General features: G+C 40.5%; 1 protein-coding gene and 1 long non-coding RNA gene across 2 annotated transcripts in view; one reads left to right on the forward strand and one right to left on the reverse strand.

Annotated features, from left to right (window-relative positions):
• LOC309337678 overlaps positions 1 to 23,419 on the reverse strand; it is a 200,759-nt gene that overhangs the window by 140,481 nt on the left and 36,859 nt on the right. The window lies entirely within an intron of this gene.
• MTHFD1L (methylenetetrahydrofolate dehydrogenase (NADP+ dependent) 1 like) overlaps positions 1 to 23,419 on the forward strand; it is a 103,107-nt gene that overhangs the window by 41,178 nt on the left and 38,510 nt on the right. Inside the window, exons 20-24 of the mRNA XM_081854333.1 lie at positions 2,073 to 2,184; positions 11,883 to 12,022; positions 14,992 to 15,033; positions 16,982 to 17,082; positions 17,964 to 18,141. Of these exons, the coding sequence (XP_081710459.1) occupies positions 2,073 to 2,184; positions 11,883 to 12,022; positions 14,992 to 15,033; positions 16,982 to 17,082; positions 17,964 to 18,141 (573 nt within the window). The remainder of the gene's footprint in view (positions 1 to 2,072; positions 2,185 to 11,882; positions 12,023 to 14,991; positions 15,034 to 16,981; positions 17,083 to 17,963; positions 18,142 to 23,419) is intronic.

Raw genomic sequence — 23,419 nt, forward strand, 5'->3', positions numbered from 1 at the left:
GGTTACAGACTCCGCTAACCCAGAAATAGTGCTTCAGGTTAAGAACTTTGCTTCAGGATGAGAAAAGAAATCGTGCTATGGCGGTGTGGCGGCAGCAGGAGGCCCCATTAGCTAAAGTGGTGCTTCAGGTTAAGAACAGTTTCAGGTTAAGAACGGACCTCCAGAACAAATTAAGTACTTAAACTGAGGTACCACTGTAATGGGAGAAGGGGAAATCTCAGTGACACACACACACAAAAACAAATCACATGAACTTTAGATTTAACACAAAGTTTAAAGAGCCTGGTAAAATAAAAAGGTCTTCACTTGGTCCTGAAAACACTGAAAAGTAGGCAACAGGTGAATGCATTTTTCATCCCTGGGTGCCCTCATTGAAAAGGCCCTTCCCACCACATCTTACCTGGTGAGAGCATGTGGAGACGGGTCTCTGAGAATGGATAGATAAATTTGGGTGTGTATTATAGCTTTTTAAAAGCTTGAAATGTACCCTTTTCTGTTTCCTGTCAGCCCCTCAGGAAGTATTCAAATACTACTGCTATGCATTTATGGAGCACTGTAAATCTTTCAATGGGTTATAACACTAATCAAATACTGCTCTGCAAGCGAGGACCCAAGCACAGTAATATTCACCATAAGGCTTGGTGTACAAAGCAGCTTGCTGACTGAGTGACACCCATAAACTACTGAAATTTATTTCCCTGATAGCAAATGATCAGTGGCAGTTTCTATTAGTTTGAAAAGAATAAATGTATATTGTATTTATTCAGTGATACTGATACTGCCGGGGACTATTTTTGCTGTTTCTGCCATTGTTCTCCAACTTCAGTTTCAAAGCGCACATAGCAGAATAGCTATCAGATCATTGATACAAAATGCCATCTTTTGGATAACTCCCCCACCCCACCCCGTCTTTATATTACATTCCTTTCCTCACCCCCCTGGCCTCCTCCATTAATGAAAGAAAACTTGTGTTTTCACAGGTGGAATCACCATAGGTTCTCCCTTTCATATGTCTCCTAGAGGAATTTTAGAGCTGTTGAATCAGATAGACATTTATTAGAATCCCATGAATCAAATGCAACTTAAAAAGAGCTACCAGATACACTATTTTTCTTTTAATTACCATGAATACTGAAGTCCTATATATGTCTACTCAGACATAAGCCCTACTGAGTTCAATAGGGCTTGCTCCTGGGTAAGTGTGGTATAGGATTGCAGCCTCAGTGAAACTGGCCTCAGGAGCCTAAGTTAAAGCAGCTGACTTGTGACAATGAATAGTTGGAAGCTGCAGTGCCAGACCTGACTCTTCCCTGCGAAAAGAAGCAATTGGAAAGAAGGCATTTTTCAGAGTTCTTTAGTAGGCAGGAATTGCTTCAGCAGCTGGAGTATTACGAGAAAAGGTTTTTAACTAGTAAAGCAGCTACCTGAATGTGGATACCAACTTAATCCCTAAAAGAACCTGGTTCCTGCCATATTTTCTGCATCAGCCCTGGTTAGTATGGCTGCTGGAGGGGCTCTAAAAGCTCTTGGGGCCAAACTAGACATGATGTTTTATCATATAGGTAAATAACAAAAACAGCAATAGCCAACATTGGGCAGGGAGAAAAGATTAGCTGAATTGGGAGTGTGGCATGGGATGGCATAGGGGATTTAACACTTTGCCTCTGCCACAGTCCCCAGTTGGAACCAGAGGCTTCTATGCCTGCTATAAAGAATGGTTTTGCCTGAGCAAGTAAAGTAGAACTCTAAATATGGATACAAGCTTAATTACTAAAGCCTTATATCTCAGTCTACCTCCTAGAACACCTACTAAACTAAACTATCCTGATAGAAGCAAGATGCAGAGCTTTCTGTTGTTGCTGTGGATACAGTCTTATGGTCCTTGAGGTCTCTCAGAAAGGCTGTTTGTTGTCCTACTGCAGCCCACTTTGTCCTGCTTCACTCCAGACGATAAGCCTCACTGCTCCACAAGAGCAACGTAGACTATAGTACAGTACAATGTAAAAGGTCTTGACTGTTGTTTTCTTCTTGTGCTCTGATTACAGTTCTGCCTTTGCTTTTGATACTTTTAGGGAACCCCAGTTTTTGTGCATGCTGGGCCTTTTGCAAATATTGCTCATGGTAACTCTTCGGTTTTGGCAGACAAAATTGCCCTTAAATTGGTTGGCAAAGAAGGATTTGTAGGTGAGTACAAGCTCATTTTGTTTTGGAATGTTTACGTGGAGCTGGAGTAGTTTCATTTGAAATTAATGACAAAGTGTTGTTTTAACTCAAGTGATGTGTATCATGTTCATGTAGCATCACTTTAGTGTGTGATCTCGATACTTTCTTGATCAAAAGGTATTGTTGATTTGGAATTCCATGTTTATACTTGGATCCATTTGCCTGCCTAGATTTCCAGTGAAACCAGAGGCAGGCTAGTGTTCCTGTCTTCTGCCCAGTTTTCACAGTGGAATAATGTTGGTTTTAAAGGGGTGCTTTCAACTCTTTAATAGTGTTCCAAAGCAATGCAGATTGAAAGAGAACTTTTTGTTGAATTCCATTGCTAAAATTATCCTTAGCAATGAGGATCTCAAAAGTACATTTTTTTCTTGAAAAGTGTACCTTTTAGAAGTTTATCAGATTCTAGAAGCAAAATTGGTGATGATCAGAAGCAGTACTGGCTAGGGAAGACAAACAGGGTGGTGGTGGTGGTGGTAAAATGCAGTCAGAAGGAGCAAGGACCAATGAACCTAAAGTTCTGCAGCGAAATGCCAAAGCAATGTTAAGCCATTACATCTGCACCAGCCCTGGATAGGACCATGATAAAATTTAAATATATGTTAGTTAATATTTAATATCTACAAAAGACTAGATAGATAGATAGATAGACAGACAAATATTATGTAAACGGCCAAGTTAAGCAAATGGTTTATAATTAGGTCTGTTTGCAGAATGACATCTTAAACAGAGATACAGCTTGAAATCATTGACTCATGCTATCATCTGAAATAAACATAATGATTGTAAGCTGCTGCAAGAAAAAGTGACCAACAAGTTGAATTGAACAACAACAATGTTCATAAGAAGAACAACCTCTACTGAGTGAAGCCATTCATAATAAACAATACAAATAAGTTTTTAAATTCAACTGACACTAATTAGTCAGTCATAAAATGAACAAAAAGTAATATGATTAACAAAGGCAGAGATCAGTCACACAGGAGGAGGGATAGGCCAGTGCAGAGAGCTTGTGAATGGTTCTTGTAGCTAAAGAGGGCCACAATATGCAGAAAGAAGTAGCAATTCATGGACTAGCCCACTTCCCTGAAGGGCTCCATTTCAAGACTTTCTGCATGGTCAGTTCTAATACCTCCCCCTGATTTGAGGCAATTCCCTTCTCCCTCTGCAGCCCTGGATTCAGATAACACATGGTAGGTCCCCCTCCACCCAACCCTCTGGAGAGGCTTTTTAGAGGACACAGGGGACTGTGGAGTGGAAGGAGAAGGGAAAGATATGTTGCATGAGCTGCCTTCTGATTGTGCAACATTGGATGCAACCTACTTTGTATAACATGCACAGTATTCCCAATACACCCTTCCCCCACCCATATAGAAAAATAGGAGTCTTTCTGTGCTTGCACTATCAGATAATTGGAGAAATTTTGGCATGCTTTGTGTGTATTGTAAACCTAGGCAGAAGTAAGCTTTAATAAGTTGTCTGAATAATTTACTTGCTTTATTCTGCAGTGGAAATGCTCATCAGAACAAAACTATTTGCAGTAGCTGCTTAGTGATCTGTGCAGAATGTGCACAGCTGTATTTCAAAAATCCTTGTATATGCTCAAAAGTATTTAAGTTTATATTATATATACTTATCTATGCTCAAAAGTGTATTTATACAAAAGGTTTATAAATCACTGCGTAAAAATAGTGCAGCATATGTGTTTGAAACAAGAAAGAATGATCTGCATTTTTTTAATAGATTGTAAAATGCTTTGCAGTATTTCTTTGGTGGGAGTTCTTTCTCCAAAAAAGGAAGTAAATGCTTTGCTTTAAACCCTGTTTGGCACCAAAGCACATGTGATGTCTTAATATTTGCATTGTTCAGAGTTCTTTATAGTTGTTTTTGCTTGACTTCATTGAAAAATCACTGTGTGTCGAGTGCTCCAGTGAGTGTTAAATTCAAAAAACCTTGCTATCTTGTGTCATAACATTCGCTCTCTTGCATTTGTAGCTCCATTTCTTTTCATAGTTAAGAAAATGCAGTGCTTACTGAAGCAGTAAAAGTGATCCTTTCCTGTTTTGGGGGTCAAATGTTAAATTAATAATGGTCACGATCCAAAACAAAACAAAAATACACAAAAGCATGCGCGCGCACACACACACACGCGCACGCACACACACACACACACACACACACACAGAGAGAAAAGAGATACAATTAAAACTACTGTACTACAAAATCACCAGTAAAATTGTGTAAGCTACAGGGCAAATAACAGCAGCAGATCAGAACTATGCACGGTTGGGAGGGGGTAGATTGTAGTTTCACACAGACAGCTGGGGGGCACCATGGAAAATGTCCTGTCCCATATCACCCTCCTAGCATCCCATTGGGATGAGGCCGCAAGAATGGTCTATCTGTGTGACTTCAAAGGATGTAGTGGACAGTATATTGAAAGCCACTATAAAAGTCAAGAGCTTTTGAACTCTTATCTTCTGTTATATAAATACCACTGGTTGTTGTTGTTTTTTAAAAGATATTCAAAGATACACTTTTTAATTTTTAATATTTATTTTCAGTTTACTTTTTAATATTTATTTTCACTTGTGTTTTTAGAAAACTTTGGTGTATACTGCTCTGCTGATAATTGAAATATCCTGTTAGACGCCTGCTAACAAACATTGCTCTAGCGCCATCTCTGATTATAATTTATAGACTCCAATATAAGCCATTTCAGCAGATTTTCCCCCACTGTGAAATATAGCTAGCACAGGAAAATTCTTTGTCTCCCACAGGCAAAAAAAATACTAGAGGTCAGTCTCTCTCTTTCTGTTTTTAAGAATTCATAAATCAAATCCAGCAACACTGTCAAAAGCGCTGCTTCTCATAGCTCACTCCTATCAATTCACAAAATAAGGGGGTTCCAATTAGATATGCATGGCAAAAAAGAGTAGTAGCTGTTTCCCCTCCACCTCATTTCTGCAATTTATTTTCTCATAAACAAACCGAACATAAGAAAATCCATGGGTGAATCAACTTATATTATTTGAACAAGGCTAGAATAGCGATACTTTGCAATTGAAAGCCCATGTTGGACAGCTGAGAGGGAGATTTGGAGCTGGAAATGGCAGACTGGGAAAGGAATAGTATCCTTTTCTGCCACTCCTTATGTGCTCCCAAAAAAGTCCCCTCCTAAAGTGGCTTTTCATCTCCCTAAAAGGGCTACTCTTGGGTTACTGTTACACATGTTTGGATGATATCCAATGCTACCAGTCTAGTTGAAGAATGGCATTTGATCTAGTGGGGGCATCCACTAACATTGGATAAGAGGAGGCATTTTTTGCCTCTGCAGCAGACTGTGTTCCCCCACACCACCTTCCACATTGTTCTGGAGGATTGCTGAACTCTCTGGAGCTTGGGGGGGGGGGGAGACAGGGGACCACAATGGGAAGGGGGAATTGGCAAAAGTCACCCCCTCTTCTTTTATGTTAGCTGATGCCTGTGCTAGAGTAAAAGTTTAATTAATATCCACCTCTCTGTATAGCATGTAGTTTGGCCTCCATAATAACTGAGTTTTCATCTCTTAAAAAACTCCACTCAGAGCTGCCTTTATGGCAGTCGATTATACTGAATAATTGAGAACCGAAGCCTTTCTATTTGCACCAAGCCTTCTTGGTCAGGCTGTTCATAGTCTTTTTATATGTCAGTGTGATATTAATCTGGGGCTATGTACTGTAATAAAAGTCCTAAGAAATTGCAGTGAACATAATGATCGCATTGGGGTGCGGTGGGAGAATAAACAAACACACCATCTCTGCAGAGTGGGCTCTCTCTGTGCAATGGGGGGGTGTTCCTGGAATGGGAGGAGAGTCTTCCTCCTCCTTATTTTATTGTTGGAGAAAAGGCAGGCAGAAAAGGGACACTTTTTACCACTCAGCAGCTTGAAGCTGCCTGCAATTTGAATTAGGGTGCAGCCTTGCACTGTTGTGATTGATGATTCCGAAACTTGCTGTGTCCTGGATGATTGCACCAAATGATAGAGACATTGATCATTCTGATTCACCACTGCCTTCAGTGGTGTGGCATCTGCTGTTATCTCTATGTAGGGCAAGCTGCACTCTCTGAATATACACACCACTTTTCTGTGAGTGAGCAGAGGCTCCTCCTTTAACAACAGTTTGGTACTTAGCAATAGAAGATCCAGGCTTTATGGTGACCCTGGAGTGCAGCCAACAGAGGGAACTGGATCCAATCAAAAGTGCCCAACACACACTGTGCAGGCCACTGTGCAGGTGGACAGGGCCCTCAAGGTGCTGGGAGTCTGAATGTAGTAGTCAGCACTGAGGAAATGCCTGAGGAAAGGCCCATGGTGCTATACCATATGGCATTAGGAAAAGAGAAGAGTCTTTTAGCCACAATGTTTATGTGTTTATCCACAACGATAGGGTGGATTCCATATATGTACAGAGCCAATCGAGACCTGACATGCAGTCATGGGTATCTTTTCTCAGATTTTTTAAAGGCCAAAAGCAGCTTTAGGAAGATGTACATTGGAGCAGAGAAATGGCTGGCCATAATGAGCTTAATATTTGCCCATCCTTTCTATTCAAACTCTACCAGCCCCCATCCAGCTGCTGTTCTCCCCTTGTGTCCTTGAGGAGATTGCTAGCGTATGTTATTCACCTGACAGATAAGTGTACAGAGCTGTCATTTTCTTCTTCTTTGGCAATCACTCATAGCCAAGTAAGATTGTCTTCCATAAACACGGTTTTAACAATGAGTCCATAAGTGACTGTGGAGGCCAATTCTGGATCCACACGTCCTTCCACAGTGGGGACATTGGTTTCCAGGTGGGACTTGATCACGATGTGGATTTGCCAAGTGTGCCTTCCTCTTATCACATTTCTCCCTTGCATCCTGAGTTTGAGTGTCTTCAAAGCCCATGACACCTTTGGTAAAGGGTTTTCTCCAACTGGAGCGCTCGCAGGCCAATGTTTCCCAGTTGTCAGTGTTATACTACATTTTTTTAGATTTGCCTTGAGACAGTCTTTAAACCTCTTTTGTTGACCACCAGCATTACGCTTTCCATTTTTAAGTTGGGAATAGAGTAGTTGCTTTGGAAGACGATTATCAGGCATCTGCACAACATGACAAGTCCAACAAAGTTGCTGTTGAAGAATAATTGCTTCAACACTGGTGATCTTTGCTTCTTCCAGTACACTGACATTAGTTTGCCTGTCTTCCCAAGTGATGTGTAAATTTTTTCAGAGACACTGTTGATGGAATCTTTCAAGGAGTTGGAGATGGCGTTTATAAGTGGTCCATGTTTCACAAGCATATAGTAAGGTTGGTAGTATAATAGCTTTGTAAACAAGCATTTTGGTTTCCCTGCGAATGTCCTGGTCCTCAAACACTCTGCACTTCAATCGGGAGAAAGCCGCACTCACAGAGTTCAGGTGATGCTGGATTTCAGCATCATTGTTGGCCCTTGTGGAAAGATAACTGCCTAGGTAGGAGAAGTGATCAAAATTTTCCAACATTACACCATTGAGTTGGATTTGTGGCGCTGCAGAGGGGTTATTTTGTACTTGTTGGTGCAGCACTTTGGTTTTTTGGATGTTGAGTAATGGGCCAAGTTTTTCGTAAGCTTCTGCAAAGATATTTAGGATGGTTTGGAGGTCATCCTCTGAGTGTGTGCACACTACGTTGTCATCAGCATACTGAAGCTCTATGACAGAAGTTACAGTAACCTTACTCTTCAACATACTGTGGTTGTGCCTTAGGCGTGTGATATTTGAGTCAGGGAGCCATGGTTCAAATCTCACCTCAGCCACGAACTCACAGAGTAGTCTTTGGTGAGCTCTATCTTTCAACTCTCCCCCTCCCCCGCCCCCACACATTTTGAAGATGGAGGTGATAATACCAACAAAATTCACAAGGTTGCTGTAGGAATTACTGGAATGTCAAATGCTTTAAACACTTAAAAAACGTAATATAAAAACTAAATGTTATTTTTATATGGGGCATGTCTTTTTCCTGCTAAACAGACTTGTATTACAATTTTTTTTAAGCCTATAACTCCAGCACCATGAACATCTCACAAATACATAGAAAAAAATGAAAGATTTGTGGGATCGTTTGGAATAGTTGGATAGAACTTTGAGCATTACGTTCCGTGAACAGTCATTAAAGGAAGAGATCTTGGGTCACATTGTACAAACAGCCAGTTCATTTACCCTTGCTGTAGTAACATAAATGTGGTGTCCTTTCAGATGAATCATGATATCTCCTGGTTTATTTTGGCAGCTGCTCAGTTTGGTGATTTGCTGCATACAACAAGCACCAGCCAAAATGCCTTGGATCCAGAGGGTTAGAGTTCATGTGCTTCTGTGACTTTGAACTCTTCCTTTCCATGGTTTCCTTGTTGACAGCTGCACCAGGACAAATATGTTTACATCATAAAAGTGGATGGCAGCTAGCAATTCAGAATTTCCATTTCCTTTTGTATTGTTTTGGAATTTGGCCTTCATAATTCCATGTCCTGAAACTTTGCCTAGTGTGCATGTTTCTCTTTAGGGTCTTCCAGTCTATACTCTTTGTTTTGATTTAGATATGTTGATAGTAAATGCTTACTGCAGGAAGGTTACATTCATTAAAGTTTGCTTCTGTTTACAGGGATTTTTATTGTGGGATAAATTAATTTTCTTGTGACAGTTCCATTTGTAGCCTTGCAAACTGAAACATGTGGTTGCTTTTTGTAGGGCTCCCTGCCATGTCAAAATACTGTTGCATTGAGGGCTAATATGTAGCTGCTTAAATTGCAGTGTAGTGAACATAGTTGCTGCTTTATATTTCTGAAGGCTGAGAAATCCAATCAGCAGTTGACATTCAGGATTCTAAAAAAGAAATAATACATTTCCCAAGAACATTTTGCACTGAGAAAGTGGATGAAATAATCCACAAATGCTGAGTCTCTGGAATGGTTTGAGGGTTTTTTTGTTTTTTATTTCACCAAAATGTAGTATATTCTTTAAAAGTAATAATGGAAAAATTAAAGGCATTTCCCTTAATTTGCCTTTCATTCTTCCTTCTATATATATGTGGCTCAGTCAGGAGGGCATGAGACTCTTAATCTCAGGTTTGTGGGTTCGAACCCCACGTTGGGCAAAAGATTCCTGCATTGCAGGGGGCTGGACTAGATGACTCTCATGGTCCTTACAAACCTATAATACTAGTCTTATAACCATGTTTAATTCTGGACATCTACTTGTTTCCCTAACTTTATTCGTTGAAAAGTTCTCTTCAGATTCAGTAATATTTTAAAAAGAAAAGACAGAACTCTGTTTTGCTGTTAATTCTATTTCCTCACAGCATTTACACTAATAGGATGCCTAAAGTCAGGAGAATAAAATTATTACCTAAAGTGAGAAGACTGAAATATTTAAGTGTTTGGCCAGGGCACAGATTGCATTATTTTAGGACAACTTCATGCTTTACATTTTAAAGTTGTATGCTAGTGGTATTTTAAGTGTATACCTAAAATTTTAAAGTGACAGTGACATACAGGTGCTGAAATGCACATGTACATATACCGTACATACACATACATTCATATACATGATGTATGTATAGACATATATCAGAGAGCTGGGATTGGCCTCTGTTGAGTGTACACTCTTATGAGCAGCTAAAATTGGCTGCTGTGGAATTGCAATGGGTTTCCTTTTCCCCTAGCCTAAGGACTCAGATCAGTTCACAGATACGTTCTTTAGCTGACATTGGATATTGTCAGATAAGTCCCTAAGTGTTATGGCTGAGCAAGGATCTGACTCTGGGACTGCTGCTTGTAAAATAGTCCTACATAGAGTGCCTTCCTATATGACCTACTGTACAATACTCCCTGGAGTCTTTTGAACTACTGGCTGAATTGCATTAAACTGTTCTGTGAAAGAAGCTCTAGCAACTGGAGATCTAACCCCTTCTCAATTGCCTGTCCTGCTACTGCTGCCACCTGTTCTAACTCCTGAGAGAAAGCAGCCCAGATAGTCTTGTAGACTGCAAAGAGAAAAATCTAGTGATGAATTCCCATGCTGCCTACCAGGAGAAAGTAAATCTGATAACCTCCAGTGGATCTTTGCACAGCATGCAGGTTCTCTTGGCCTAGCTTGTCCCAGTGGCTAATTGTGGGTTTCCAGCAAAATGTATTGCAAATGTATTGTTGTTTGATTCCCATTGGTTTAATAGAAGACTTATTCCTACTTATGTCACTGTTGAACTAGGGATTATCATGACTCTTTCTTGCTCTTTGGCCTCCAGTTGCTCATGTTTTCATTGGCACTCTGATTTACAGGCAGGAAATAATACAAAAGTGATTGTGTTGAATATTTGAGCACAAACAGGTTTCAAAGTCCATGGTTTTGGCACATGGCTTTATCTTCAGAATTACTCTCTGTTTTATTTCCTTTGCAGTTGGTAGCCTTCATCCTAGCAGCTTTTGTACAGCATCCTGCTTCCTTCCTCTCTTGAAAGTTGGAGTGCTGGCACTCCTGGCTTTGTGTTTGTCCCACTTGAGTCTTTTAAATAAGAAATTCTATTCACTTCGGAGATAAGCCCTACATCGCCACCACCTCTCCTCCTCTTCCTCCTCTCCTCCCCAAGCCAGATGGGGTCCACAGTATGGTGGCCATGTCCCCAGATACCCCCTTCACATCCACTAGCGTATCTTGTCCCCAGTTTTTAAATGTATTGTTTAAAAACGAGGTTTGGGCGTTGTTACTTGTTTTGGTTTCTTGGTTGCAAAGGGAGTTGCCTCTCCTCTTCCACATGTTCAACTGGGGATTGTCACACACACACCCCGAACCAATGGGGGGGCATGGGGGAAGAGAGTGGTGAAGCCCCGTTGTGCAAACAGAAGTCCGTTCACAGATCTTCTGCTGATGGGGCTAGTTAGGTGAATCCTGCCCTTAATTACATATAATTATAGAATTTCCATTAATTATAAGTTTGTTGCAACAGATTGCATGACTATACATTTATTTTAACTCTTTGTCTATCATTTAATTACAGTAATCTCTAAACAGTGTACAGGAGACCTAATACAATGAAACTAAAAATGAAATAAAACTAAAAATCAGAATTCACTTTAAAAGCCTGCTGAAATAAAAGTCTTCAGTAAGCACTGGAAGGTCAACAGGAGGGAGTTCCACAAAATACTGCAATACTGAACATATAACTCCTGGTGGATATGAGCTGAGCATCTGAGCCATGGCAGACCACAAACAGTGGCTCAGCTGAAGATCTCAGTGATCAAGTAGAGATCTAAGGGATTAGGAGGTCCTGAGGTCTCCTAGACCCAAATTATAAAAGGGCATTGCAAATTAATAGAAGAACGTTTAACTTGACCCAGAAATGTGTGGGCAGGGTAGTGCAAGCTTTTGAGCACCAGAGTTATGTGCTGGCAATAGCCTGTCCCCACCAACAGTCTAGCCTCAGTGTTTTGAACCAGCTGAAAACTCTGAACCAATAGCAGCCCCACATATATGCAAAGCATCTCACCACTCCTAAAAGAGAAGGAAGAAGCCCCTGCACATATGGAGCTCTGTTCGTGTACACTAGGTGTTTAGTGACTGCCAAATTGACTCTCTCATCCCTCTTAACTAACCCCTTGTTCCTAACAGCAACTGAAGCTGGTTTTGGTGCTGATATTGGGATGGAGAAATTCTTCAACATCAAATGCAGAGCTTCTGGCCTGGTTCCCAGTGTGGTTGTGCTTGTTGCTACAGTGCGGGCTTTGAAGATGCATGGAGGTGGGCCAAATGTAAGTTTCTGTACCTATCTCATAAAACAAATGATAAATCTTTAGAACTCCCTAAGCCTGAGAAAGCCCCTTATCATTTGAAATATGTATAAACGCTTTAATTTCAGAATTGCTGGAATAGTTCTCAATGTAAGCTAATTTAACAAAGACTCTCATTTCACTGTCTTTCATCATGTAGATGTGGCATTATCTGTGTTGCTTGTTGGATTAAGATGTATTAAAGAGGATAGCTCTAAAAAGGACTAAAAATTTAGCAAGGAGAATTAGGTCTGTTTGGAATTTTTCTTCTCCCCCACTCTTTCTCTCTCTCTCTTTTTACACGCGAGTACTGGCCTTTGAAATGCCATGGCTAAACTCACAGGGTTACATCCAGATTTACAGCACAATCCTAACCATGCCTACAAAGAAATAGGTCCTATCAAATTCAGTGGGGCTTGCTCCCAGGTAAATGGGGTTACAATTGAGTATTGTCGTGCTTAGAAGCAGACCCAATTAAATCAATGGGCATCCCACTGATTTCACTAAGGTTTCTCTAAGCATGACCATCCACTGTGTCCTCTAGTCTGAACTGCTACCCACTCTGCTCTGTTTCTGCCATTTCCTCAGTCCTGAACTACTAACTAGGGATATCCTCGAGAATCTAGTTACTGTTAAGTACATTTAAGACCAGCTGAATATAATGAAGTGGGGTTACTAAAAATCCCTGGAAATGAAAGTGCTGAGCTTGCCCCCATTTCTTTGTCTTCTTTTGATCCTGATCACAGCAGTACTCAAGGCAGATGTATTACAACCAAATCTCCCTCTCCTGCCTCTCGAGTTCTTGGAGTACTTTCCCTTCCCTTATCCTGTCACCCAAGCATGCAGTCTGGCTTTCATCTACTTTGTCACTTTCCGCCCTCTTTTTCTTAACTTTAATTCCTTGCTAGAGCTGGACTTCCTATCTTTTTCCTGGGCTTTTGCAACCACTTCCCTGCGGGCCATTGCTATTTGTTTGTAAACATTTACTGGTCCCACTTCAACTATCTTAACCTCTGTGCAGAATTTTTGCTTCCAAGATTGTGTGGTAGCTGCTATGATCACATTGTGAGCAATGGCCCACATTCAGCCTGTCTGCAGTTTGCCTTCGCATTCACCAGATTCTTGCCTTTGCCTTTCCTGGCTCTTCATCTTCCATGCTCACTCTGGCAGCCTTTGTTCCTAAAGTAGCAGATGCACCATTTCATGTTACACTGAAACTCTCTCACAGAATGCATGTCCTGATTCCACCTTTCAGATTCTTCTGCAAACTACTTTTTCTGCTTAATACTTTGCAAACTCGCTCTCTTACCTACAGCATGAGCCTAACCATGTTTACTCAGAAGTAAAGCCCCATTGATCTCAATGACACCTACTGCTGTGTGAGTATGTTTTGGAATACAGTCATAATATTATTTATTAAACTCTTCTCATCATCCAGCTGCAGATACCTGTCGACTGGGTAACAATGACCAGTGCTTTTGCACCCAACCATCCCCAACCCCCAATTGAAGGGGATGTATTTACTTGTCTGAGAACTTGGGTTGAAATAAGACTGCTTCTTTGGAATAGCTGTGTGCAGGCTGAGCACGGCCACTGAAATATCTAACACTTGTTTCACCTTCTTCGCTTAGCCAAATGAAGCATTCACTGTAAGCAAGGAAAGCACCAGGCCATATAATTCACAAATTAGAATGTAAATAGATTTCCACCCCCTTGAATATTTCTAGCTCACTTCCCTTCCTTAACTTTTCCAGTTGAGGTGTTCTTCATATTTATGCTGGGCTGCTGGTTTTCAGGAACTGGAATCAATTTACTTTGTTAGTGTTGTGCTTTTGGGTTTCCACTCTGAAGAACTGCCAAATGTAGCTTCGCAGACTTGAACTTTTAAAATAATTATTTTCAAGCAACAGGGTTGTTCGAGATTTGTCAAGGAATAAGATTTCAAAGTGGGAAGTGGGACAGTGGTTACATTTCCTGACAACTCCTATTCAAGAGGCAAACCCAATAAACCCTGCTCCCAATTGTACCTTTCAGTGAGGTTTTCTAGCAAACCCCTCCCCTCCATAAGCTCCTCCTCTGATTCTCCACTTTCTCACCCTCTCCTTATCATGTTATTGCTTCATCCACCCCCCCTACTAGAAGCCAACACCAGCTAGCATTCAGGTGGTAGTCTTGGCAAATTAATGGGATAGGATGCTGAGCATTGCCTAAGTCATGTGCTAAAGAGGAGTGTGTAACAATGGTTGTGGTTGTTGGATAGGCTGCAGCTCTCTGCAGCCTTCATCTGGCATTGGGGCATTAGCGGGGAACAATTTCTTATATAGCATGGTAAAAATGACAAGCAATAGGTGGTCCATATTTGTTTCATCATATTTTTTTAAAAGGTTCACAGTCACCTTAAGTGTCTTAAAATGTGCCTGAAACAGCATGTTATTTGAACATGTTATGGGAGTTTCCAACTGAGATGAATGGTGTGAACACAGGGATGGAGGCTTTTGCAGGGGAAAAGCAGGGGTGCTTAACCCTTCCCCCTACTTGCAGAGTTTCACCTACAACCTCTCCTCACAGGCCACATTTTCCTCCAGCAGTGGCTGATGCAATGTAACATCAGTTTCAAAATGGAAGCATAAACATTTTAGTAAAACTTAATGGTTTTATTTTGAGGTCTGCTAAAAATGAACTCGGGGCTCGAATCTGACATTGTTTAGCTAGTGCTGGCTTGAAGAATACTAGATGTTGCCAAATCACACTACAACATCCATAATCTGCTTGTGTAGATACTATAATTAATGAAAGAAGCAATGTGAAATTCTAATATTCCCATTGTTGATACTGTTAAATGCTGACCCTCGCTGCTTTTTAGAAAGGTATCAAAATAAGATTACATGAAGCAACCTCTTTGGACAGGTCTGTTCTATGACCATTGTTTAACTACTTGTTTGTTATCTTAGGTGACAGCTGGTGCCCCTCTTAAGAAAGAATATACAGAGGAGGTAAGATTTAAATATTTCATTGTCACTTTGTAGGCAGTCAAGGTAACAGAGGAATTAAATTTGACATTTACAAAGACTAGACTCCTGGACGGAGGGGAAGGGTCGTAGCTCAGTGGTAGAGCATCGGCCTTGCAAGCAGAAGGTCCCAGGATCAATCCCCAGCATCTCCAGGCAGAACTGGGGAAGACTCCCTTTCTGAAATCCCATAGAGTTGCTGCCAATCGGTGTAGACAGTACTGAGAAAGATGGACCAGTGGTATAAGGCAGCTCCCTATATTCCTATTTCTGTTGTTTGTTTGTTTGTTTGTTTACCACTCTTAATTTAGAAAATCCCCAAGTTTTTATATGCTTTTGGCATTTCTGTTGTATTTGTTAGTCACCTAGTTGTGTCTGAACACTCTTGCTGGGCTACGGAAGCGGGATATAAATGATTATAAAAATAGATGCAACCAAATACTTTGCAACAAAAATTCATTTTCCTTCATTATGATAACTGAATGCACAGGACTTCATATATTTTCCACAAGAAAAAGCAAAGTGATTGTCCAGACCTTTCTGTAGCATTAACAAATTGTGCAACAGTGTTTGTGTGTTCCTGTTTCGATGAGCTAATAAATGCACGTTGTTTCTATAACTCTTGCTTAAGAAACAAGGATGCTACAATCTGCAGCTCATGCGTTTTTATTTGGTTAGTTTCTCCCCCCCAAAAAACACTTTTTTATTGCTTCATGGTTTTGATGGAAGTAGACTTCCGGCCACAAAGCTCAAAGCTCATGCCACAAATATTCTGACCATAGGTTATGCATATACTGTACCGTAGTTTTACACTGAGTGACTCTGTGACCAGTTTGATAATCCTACACTAACAGCAGGATCTAGAATTCTGGTAGCCCCAAGATCCATCAGGGTTCCCTTAAACAGCAGCGCTGGAAGGAGTGTCCCCTGCCTTTGCTGTCTCTCTCGCATATGCACTTCATAAAGTGTTAACGGTTTCCCACATCCACATTTCAATATCCTCTTTGGCTTCCCTTTCTCAAAACATCCTTAAAAAAAATATCTCTTGGTAATCACCTAGTCTTTGTCCTGAAATCCTATGTGCATCTCAAGACTGAAGGGGATGTGTATGTAAAACCTTTTTTGAGGGGTGCTTCCGGAAAAGTTAGAAGCAGCAAGAATCTCATTGTTCTGGTAACATCGTGCACCACCAACAGCCCCATGTGAACTGCAGATGTGGATTCACTCAGCAACCATACCAGTTCTACAAGTAAAGATCTTGAGATCTATGGATTAGCAGTGCCCAAAATTAGTTTCGAATCTCAGACATAATAGGCTTGAAAGATTTTTCAGCAGACTGGATTTCATGATTCTGTCCAGATTTGAGCTTCCTTGAACTAGTCACATGTTGAACAGAGTTTTCTAAGCAGTATGGAATACAGTTAATAAGAACCACAATGCTGTGTATTTCTGTTCAGAAGTAGACTTACTGCATAGGATTGCAACCTTTGGGAGATGAGCAGAAATCTCTTTATTTAATCCTGTTTACCATATAAACCCTTTAGGTGGAGCTGTGGGTTAGAACTGGGGAAACTTGGCTGTGGCCTATACAACTTCCAGGAGCTTGTTTTTATTAATCCACAGACATAGTGCATGATAGGCATCATTTTCATGGTTAGTAGGACTGAGTGTCTATTTTTTTGCCATGCTGCTGCCAAATTCGTCTGAGTGTAAGTTGTTTTAACTGATTTTAATACTGAATTATTACATTGTTGCAACCCACCCTGGGGGCTTAGAATGAAGGACGGTTAAGAACTCTTAATATGATGATCTTGAGGAGAAATTCACTGTACCATCTGGCTTTAGTAAAAAAAAAAAAAAGCATTGAATGATAAGTGAAAAGTATTTTTATTGCAGTTAAATTTATATCGACTTTTTGTTCTCTGTCCACCAGAATCTCAAGCTGGTATCTGATGGCTGCAGCAACTTACGGAAACAAATTGAAATTGCCCAGCAGTTTGGTGTTCCAGTTGTAGTGGCTCTCAATGTTTTCAGGTAAGACTTGTTTTTTAGAAATCCATGCTGGGTCTTATGGGTCTTTAGAAATCCATTACCTGGGTCTTCTTTCTTTGCCCTTTTTAAAAATGGGGATAACATTTGCCCACCTCCAGACTGTAGGGACCTCACTTGTTCTCCAAGAATTCTCAAAGATTATAGACAGAGGTTCTAAAATTATATCCACAAGCTCCTTTAGTACCCTTGGGTGCAGCAAACCAGGCCCTGGATATTTGAATTCATTTTAAGTTAGCGAGGTATTTCTATGTGTACCTTCCACAGCCACCTCAGTACTTTGAGGTCTGCAGCTATCCCTGCTCCTCTGACTCGTGAGGCCTTCCTCCAGAGTGGCTGCTGATTGCAACTAGAGACTAAAAAAGTAGTAGAGGTAGCGAAGTTGATATGTAGCAGCACACATGGAAGGAGGAGAAACCAGTTTTCTCATCGCTTCAGTAACCCAGTGCCAGTTACCATGTTCAATTTTGTAGGAGTCAGTGGTGAATGGACCTTGGACCTTGCACCTATGGTGTATAAAGCCATATTGTTTTTAGTCTTGCCTAAGTTAAAACTGTGAATAGTGCTAAATTTGTATAGACATTTTGCTTAGATATTTTGTATAATTCTCTTACCCAGGCAAAGGGGAACCTGTGGCCCTATGGATATTGGTGTACTACAACTCCCATCATCCCTAACCATTGGCCATGCTGCCTGTGGCTGATGGGACTTGGAGTCTACCAAAAATATCTATAGGGCTACAGGCTCTCCATCCCGACTCTTATCTAATGAACTGCTGTTGTCCCTAAGTACATTAGTATGGAGAGCCACTTAGCAAATTTGACTACTAAATAAAGTTGCAAATGAAATGATTGTTTTGTTGGCAGTACGGACTCTCCTGCTGAGATTGATTTAGTCTGTGAGATTGCCAAGCAGTCTGGAGCTTCTGATGCAGTGCCATGCAGTCACTGGTCATATGGGGGCAGAGGAGCTGTGGAATTGGCTCAGGCTGTAAGAAGAGCTGCCAATCAGCAGAATAGCTTCAGATATCTCTATGACCTGGAGGTAAGCAAAAGATCCAACCAATTTCTTTGTGGTATGTGCATTTATTTCCACATAGTGGAAGTTGTAGCTATTCAGTCTGAATCTTTAGGTGTACACATTACTCCTGTTGGGATCATATGTATGTTGGTGGTTTTTTCAAACTTCTAATTCAAACATGTCCTGTTACAAGTGTTCTTACTCTGCACACTTTGAAAATGATTAGGTTCAAATATATATGATGGAATCCAAATTCTATATGCATTGTTTTGAATTGTGCTCTGTTTTAATATCTAACTCAGGATCTGGCACACATGCAACCCTTTTAATTCATAAGGTAAAAAGGTAAGGTAAATGACCCCTGGACAGTTAAGTCCGGTCAAAGGCAACTCGCTTCAGGCTGAGGGAGCCGACGTTTGTCCACAGACAGCTTTCTAGGTCATGTGACCAGCATAACTAAACCACTTCTGGTGCAACGGAACACCGTGACAGAAGCCAGAGCACACAGAAACGCCATATACCTTCCTGCTACAGCAGTACCTACTTATCTACTTGCACTGGTATGCTTTCGAACTGTTAGGTTGGCAGAAGCTGGAGCAGAGCAATTGGAGCTCACCCCATCATGCAGATTTGAACCGCCGACCTTCTGATTGGCACACCCAAGAGGCTCAGTGGTTTAGACCACAGTGCCACCTGCGTCCCATTTTAATTCATATGCCTCTGCCTAATAGGATATTCCTTAGCTCAAATCTTTAATCTGTCTGGGACCATCTGATGTTGCAGTATTTGTGAAAGTAAGCTGTCGGTGGTGGGGGGGGGAGAGAAGGAGAGCTGATGATTGCCTAAGGAGACTAGTATAAGCCAATCTTTGCTTTTTCAGGAGGAGTGGATATTTAAAATAATAATTAAGAAGTAAGTACATGTTGAACATTTGTTTATTGTTGGATTTCTCCAGATTATTGCCCTTTAAAACAGTCAGTCTTAAATTTAATTCCATTTTATGCAGTTGCTTTTCGTTTCTTCTTCTTCTAAATCCTACCATTTTATACTAGTGAGCGTATAGCACTAGATTTACCAGTGCATTGTCAGCTGATGTAAGCAAGTTAATTAGCATCAAGATTAGTAATTAAATTTCTGGCATAGTTGGAATGTGGTGTGAAGAAACAACGGTGCCCTGATTTGAGAGCATGAGTGAGATGTGAAAAGCCTTACATCGTTTGTCAAGGGGCTGAAATACTAAGAAATAAGGTGAAGCTAAAGATATCCAAATAAATTGTGGGATTGGGAATTACACAAGGGATTTTTGCAAAAATGCAGACAGGCGGCAAGCGGCTTTGAGAAGACCACAGAGAAGTTTGCAATATTAACAGTGTTTGTCTTCACACAAGAACCCATCTAAATGGTTTGACTCTGTGTTGTTTATTATTTCTTTCCCATTGTTAAAGAGAATTGCCCACGAAAGCCATCTGAATTCTGTATGAAGCAATCTGTATTTCACAGGATTTGGGGTTGTTGTTTTTTAGTATCAGCTAGAATACTCCTTGTTCCACCTACTTTTGCCCATGGCCTTGCCCACTACCGCCATGTGGCGCCCAGAAGGGAACGCTGAAAAAGTTCCCCTACCTTTGCGCTACAAGGTTGTAGTGTAAGGTTCCTATTGCTCACAACTTGCGGCCAGCCGAAATCCCATTTGGCTCTCAGAGATTTCTGCTGACTAGAGATTTTTTTGTCAGAACTACATATTTCTCCTCTTAAGAAATCAAAGTACAGAAAACATGACACAAGCCGTCTCTCACCACATCAACTTGGGTGAAGACAGACATAATTAAAAAGAGAGCCTGCTGCATGTCCCTCAGCAATGGAATGAGCCTAGCTTTTTCCTCACTTCACAATTTGATTGACAGATACGCATACCAGTAAATCAAATGATGGTTCCTCTGTGAGTCTCGCTCTGCCTTCACGCTTCAGGCAGGCACTTTGTTTTTTAAAGGCTGCATGTACATGTATATAGGAACATAGCTGCCTTATATGAAGTCAGACCATTGGTCTGTCTAGCTCAGTATTATCCTCATTGACAGGCTGTGGCTCTCCAAAATTTTAGACAGGGAGCCTTTCCCAGTCCTGTTGACGGTGCCAAACATTGAGCCTGGGACCTTCTGCATGCAAAGCAGATGCTCTACCATTGAACCATGGCCCGTCCCCAAATGAGACAGCCTGTTTTTTGCTTTATTAATTTGATAGAAAAAAGTGTAGAACTACTTGGACACCTGCCAATAAGAGTTGTGCATAACCGAGTTCTACAAAGTTGCATAATTATCTCCCCCCGTTCAATACTTGAGAATGTTTATACTGAACACAGGGAGGCTGCTTCTAAACATGGGTCTCTGCTTCAAAAATATTTCATCTGTTTTATTTATTTCAGTTGATTTAAATTTATATTATTTGAGTTGCTGGAACCTTCCCTAGGACTTTAGGATGAAAGGTGGACAAAAATAATAATAGTCTAATACAGTCGTACCTTGGATCTCAAACGCCTTGGATCCCGAACAAATCGGCTCCCGAACAATCGAAACCTGGAAGTGAGTGTTCCAGTTTTTGAACAATTTTCAGTAGCCAAACATCTGGCATGGCTTCCGCAGCTTCTGATTGGCTGCAGGACGCTCCTGCAGCCAATCGGAAGCTGCGCCTTGGTTTTCAAATGGTTCTGGGAGTTGAATGGACTCCCAGAACACATTCTGTTCAAGAACCAAGGTACAACTCTAGTAACAACACTGAAGCAGTTTCAAATACGGTACAGATACAGGGTTTGTAGATCAGGAGCCAAACCCTGATGGACATAAGGATTTCTGACAACCCTGAAATCACTGGGTTGAATGATTTAAACTGCTTTTAGAATGCTTTTTTAAATGTTTGTTATTATTATTCATGAGCCACTTTGCTAATGGAAACGATTCAAGGGGCTTTCCAGACACACTGGAAATACTAAAACCATTTAAATTAAGCACAATCAATAAAAAACAAAAAACACATCTATACAAATAAAAAAAGAGTGGTTTTGTAGATGCTGCCCCACTAAATGTGGCCACAAATACTTAAAACCCTTCAAACTTAGGGCCAAAAGCCTGTGGGAAACTGGAAAGTTTTTGCCTGGTCGTATTAGTGATATTGGCTCATCCAAGAGAAAGGGTAAGATATAAATTTCATCAATAATGGTGTAGATTTGGGAGGAGGACCCCCTTAAACCCTAGAAATTAATAAATGCTAAGATTTTGATCATTTGGGATATGAAGGGAGAATACAAACTGCAGAGGAATTCCTGGGCTAGCCTATGCAAAACAAAGTGGCCAAGCTAGGGCCTTTAAGAAACAACCATCTGTTTTATTTATTTATAGACATTTATAAATTTTTTAAAGTAATATTTTTTAAAGTTTTAAAAATTACAGAAAGAAAAAGTAAAAATGCCACATTAAACAAAAACAAAACAACACATCACAATATAAAAAAACAAAACAGAGAAATAAAACCCATTAAACAAAAACAAAAACGCAAAGAAAAATACATCAGATCTCCTCATTACTAATCTTTCATTAGCTTATTTCCTTGACCTCCTCACACCTCCCTTTTTTGTATTCTAGGTCAATTATCCATTTCAGCAAATCCTTTCCCTCTTTAAAATTTTTGTCCTTATTTATAGACATTTATAGCCCATCCTTCATCACATGGTCCGAGGACTGAATTCTCCTTCCTCTTGCATTGGCTTTGGTACTTGTATTAAGCCATAGTCCCCTGTGACATCCATACCAGGGAATTCTGGCTTGATCTCAGTTAACTAATCAGGATATTAAGTCAGCATCTGATGTTGTTGGAATTATAGATACGTGTTTGGCTGTGACCCAAGGATGTCATTTTACGCTTGTGCACTGAGGTTTTGGTCCTTATAGAGCAGGGATAGCCAACATGGTGCTTCCAAATGTTATTGGACTACAACACCTATCACTCCTTGCCATTGGCCATGCTGGTGGAGGCTGATGGGAGTTGTAATCCAACGTCTGGAGGGCACAACATTGGCTACCCCTGTTACAGATGTTGCTCATGCGTGGTCACAGTGGGGAGACAAATAAAGCTTCTTTGCTCCTCTTTGCTCCTTCAAATCATATTAATTTGAAGTGTAGGCCACCCTGCTTCTTTCCCCACCCCCTCCAAGGAATCACATCTGTCAGCATGGCACTTGAAAGCATTCATAAATACAGTGAAGTGTATAATACCCCCTAATGTGCGTTTCTTTCAAACAAAATCTGGATGTGCTTTTTGCCTGATCTTTTTTTTAAAAAAAGTGATGAGTTTGAAAGCTAGCTTTGTCCCTTTCTTATTCGCACACTCCGCCCATCCCACGTGACAGCATGGCACTTTTAATATTTGTTTTTATTAAATATTTTCCGTTCCTTTCATGTTCTCAAACATGGGGCGGGAAGTGGCTCCATGTTGGGAAGATGAAAACAAATCTCGTATGGCCACAGATGGAGGTGTAGATTCGCATAACAGTTTAAACTTTTAAGTGAACATTTTCTTCCCTACATTAGGCCGCCAATTCTGTCCTACAGCAATCTAGCTAAGGAGGGTGCTTTGAGTTTAGGAATTGCCCTCTGTCATCCACTGAACTTGTGGAATCAAAAGAGAAGGCTGAAATTACAAACAGATTTAGGAAAGGGTAATGGGAACGGAACAAGAAAAAGTAATGAAAGATGAAATGTGCAGAGTCAGCTGCTATTTTAGCACCAAGCCATATTAATCCAAAGCACCTTGAACTATGCATTTTGTCTTGGCTGTGTTCCTCACAATAGATTTGAGGAAGATATAGATGGCTTCATTTAGCTGGGGCTTGGTTATTTATTATTTCTCCCAGTCTGTGTAGAAATGAAGAAGTACTGATCCCTAAAGCTCAAGGCATATATATATATATATATATATATATATATATATATATATATAATGAAAATATTACTAATAACAAATCCAAAGATTTGTTCTCATGATGTTAAAAGATTAAAAACAAAACAGAAGGCTTATTTTAAATCTTTTTAATCACATGACACTGAACACAGGTCGCATTATGAGGTTATTCAGACATTGCTCCCCACACATGCTTCTGCCCACGGTTCCTTGTTTCTGTCTTGCTCCATGGTGTATAAAAGCTGAGACAGAAGATATTTCTGTAGCTGAAAACAATGTCTATTCACTTTGTACACATGGAATGGTATTCAGTTAGGTACTCAGGGTAGACCCACTGATATTAATGGACCCA

Source organism: Podarcis erhardii (genome assembly GCF_964252035.2).
Source record: "Podarcis erhardii genome assembly, chromosome: 3".
Taxonomy (NCBI): Eukaryota; Metazoa; Chordata; class Lepidosauria; order Squamata; family Lacertidae; genus Podarcis; species Podarcis erhardii.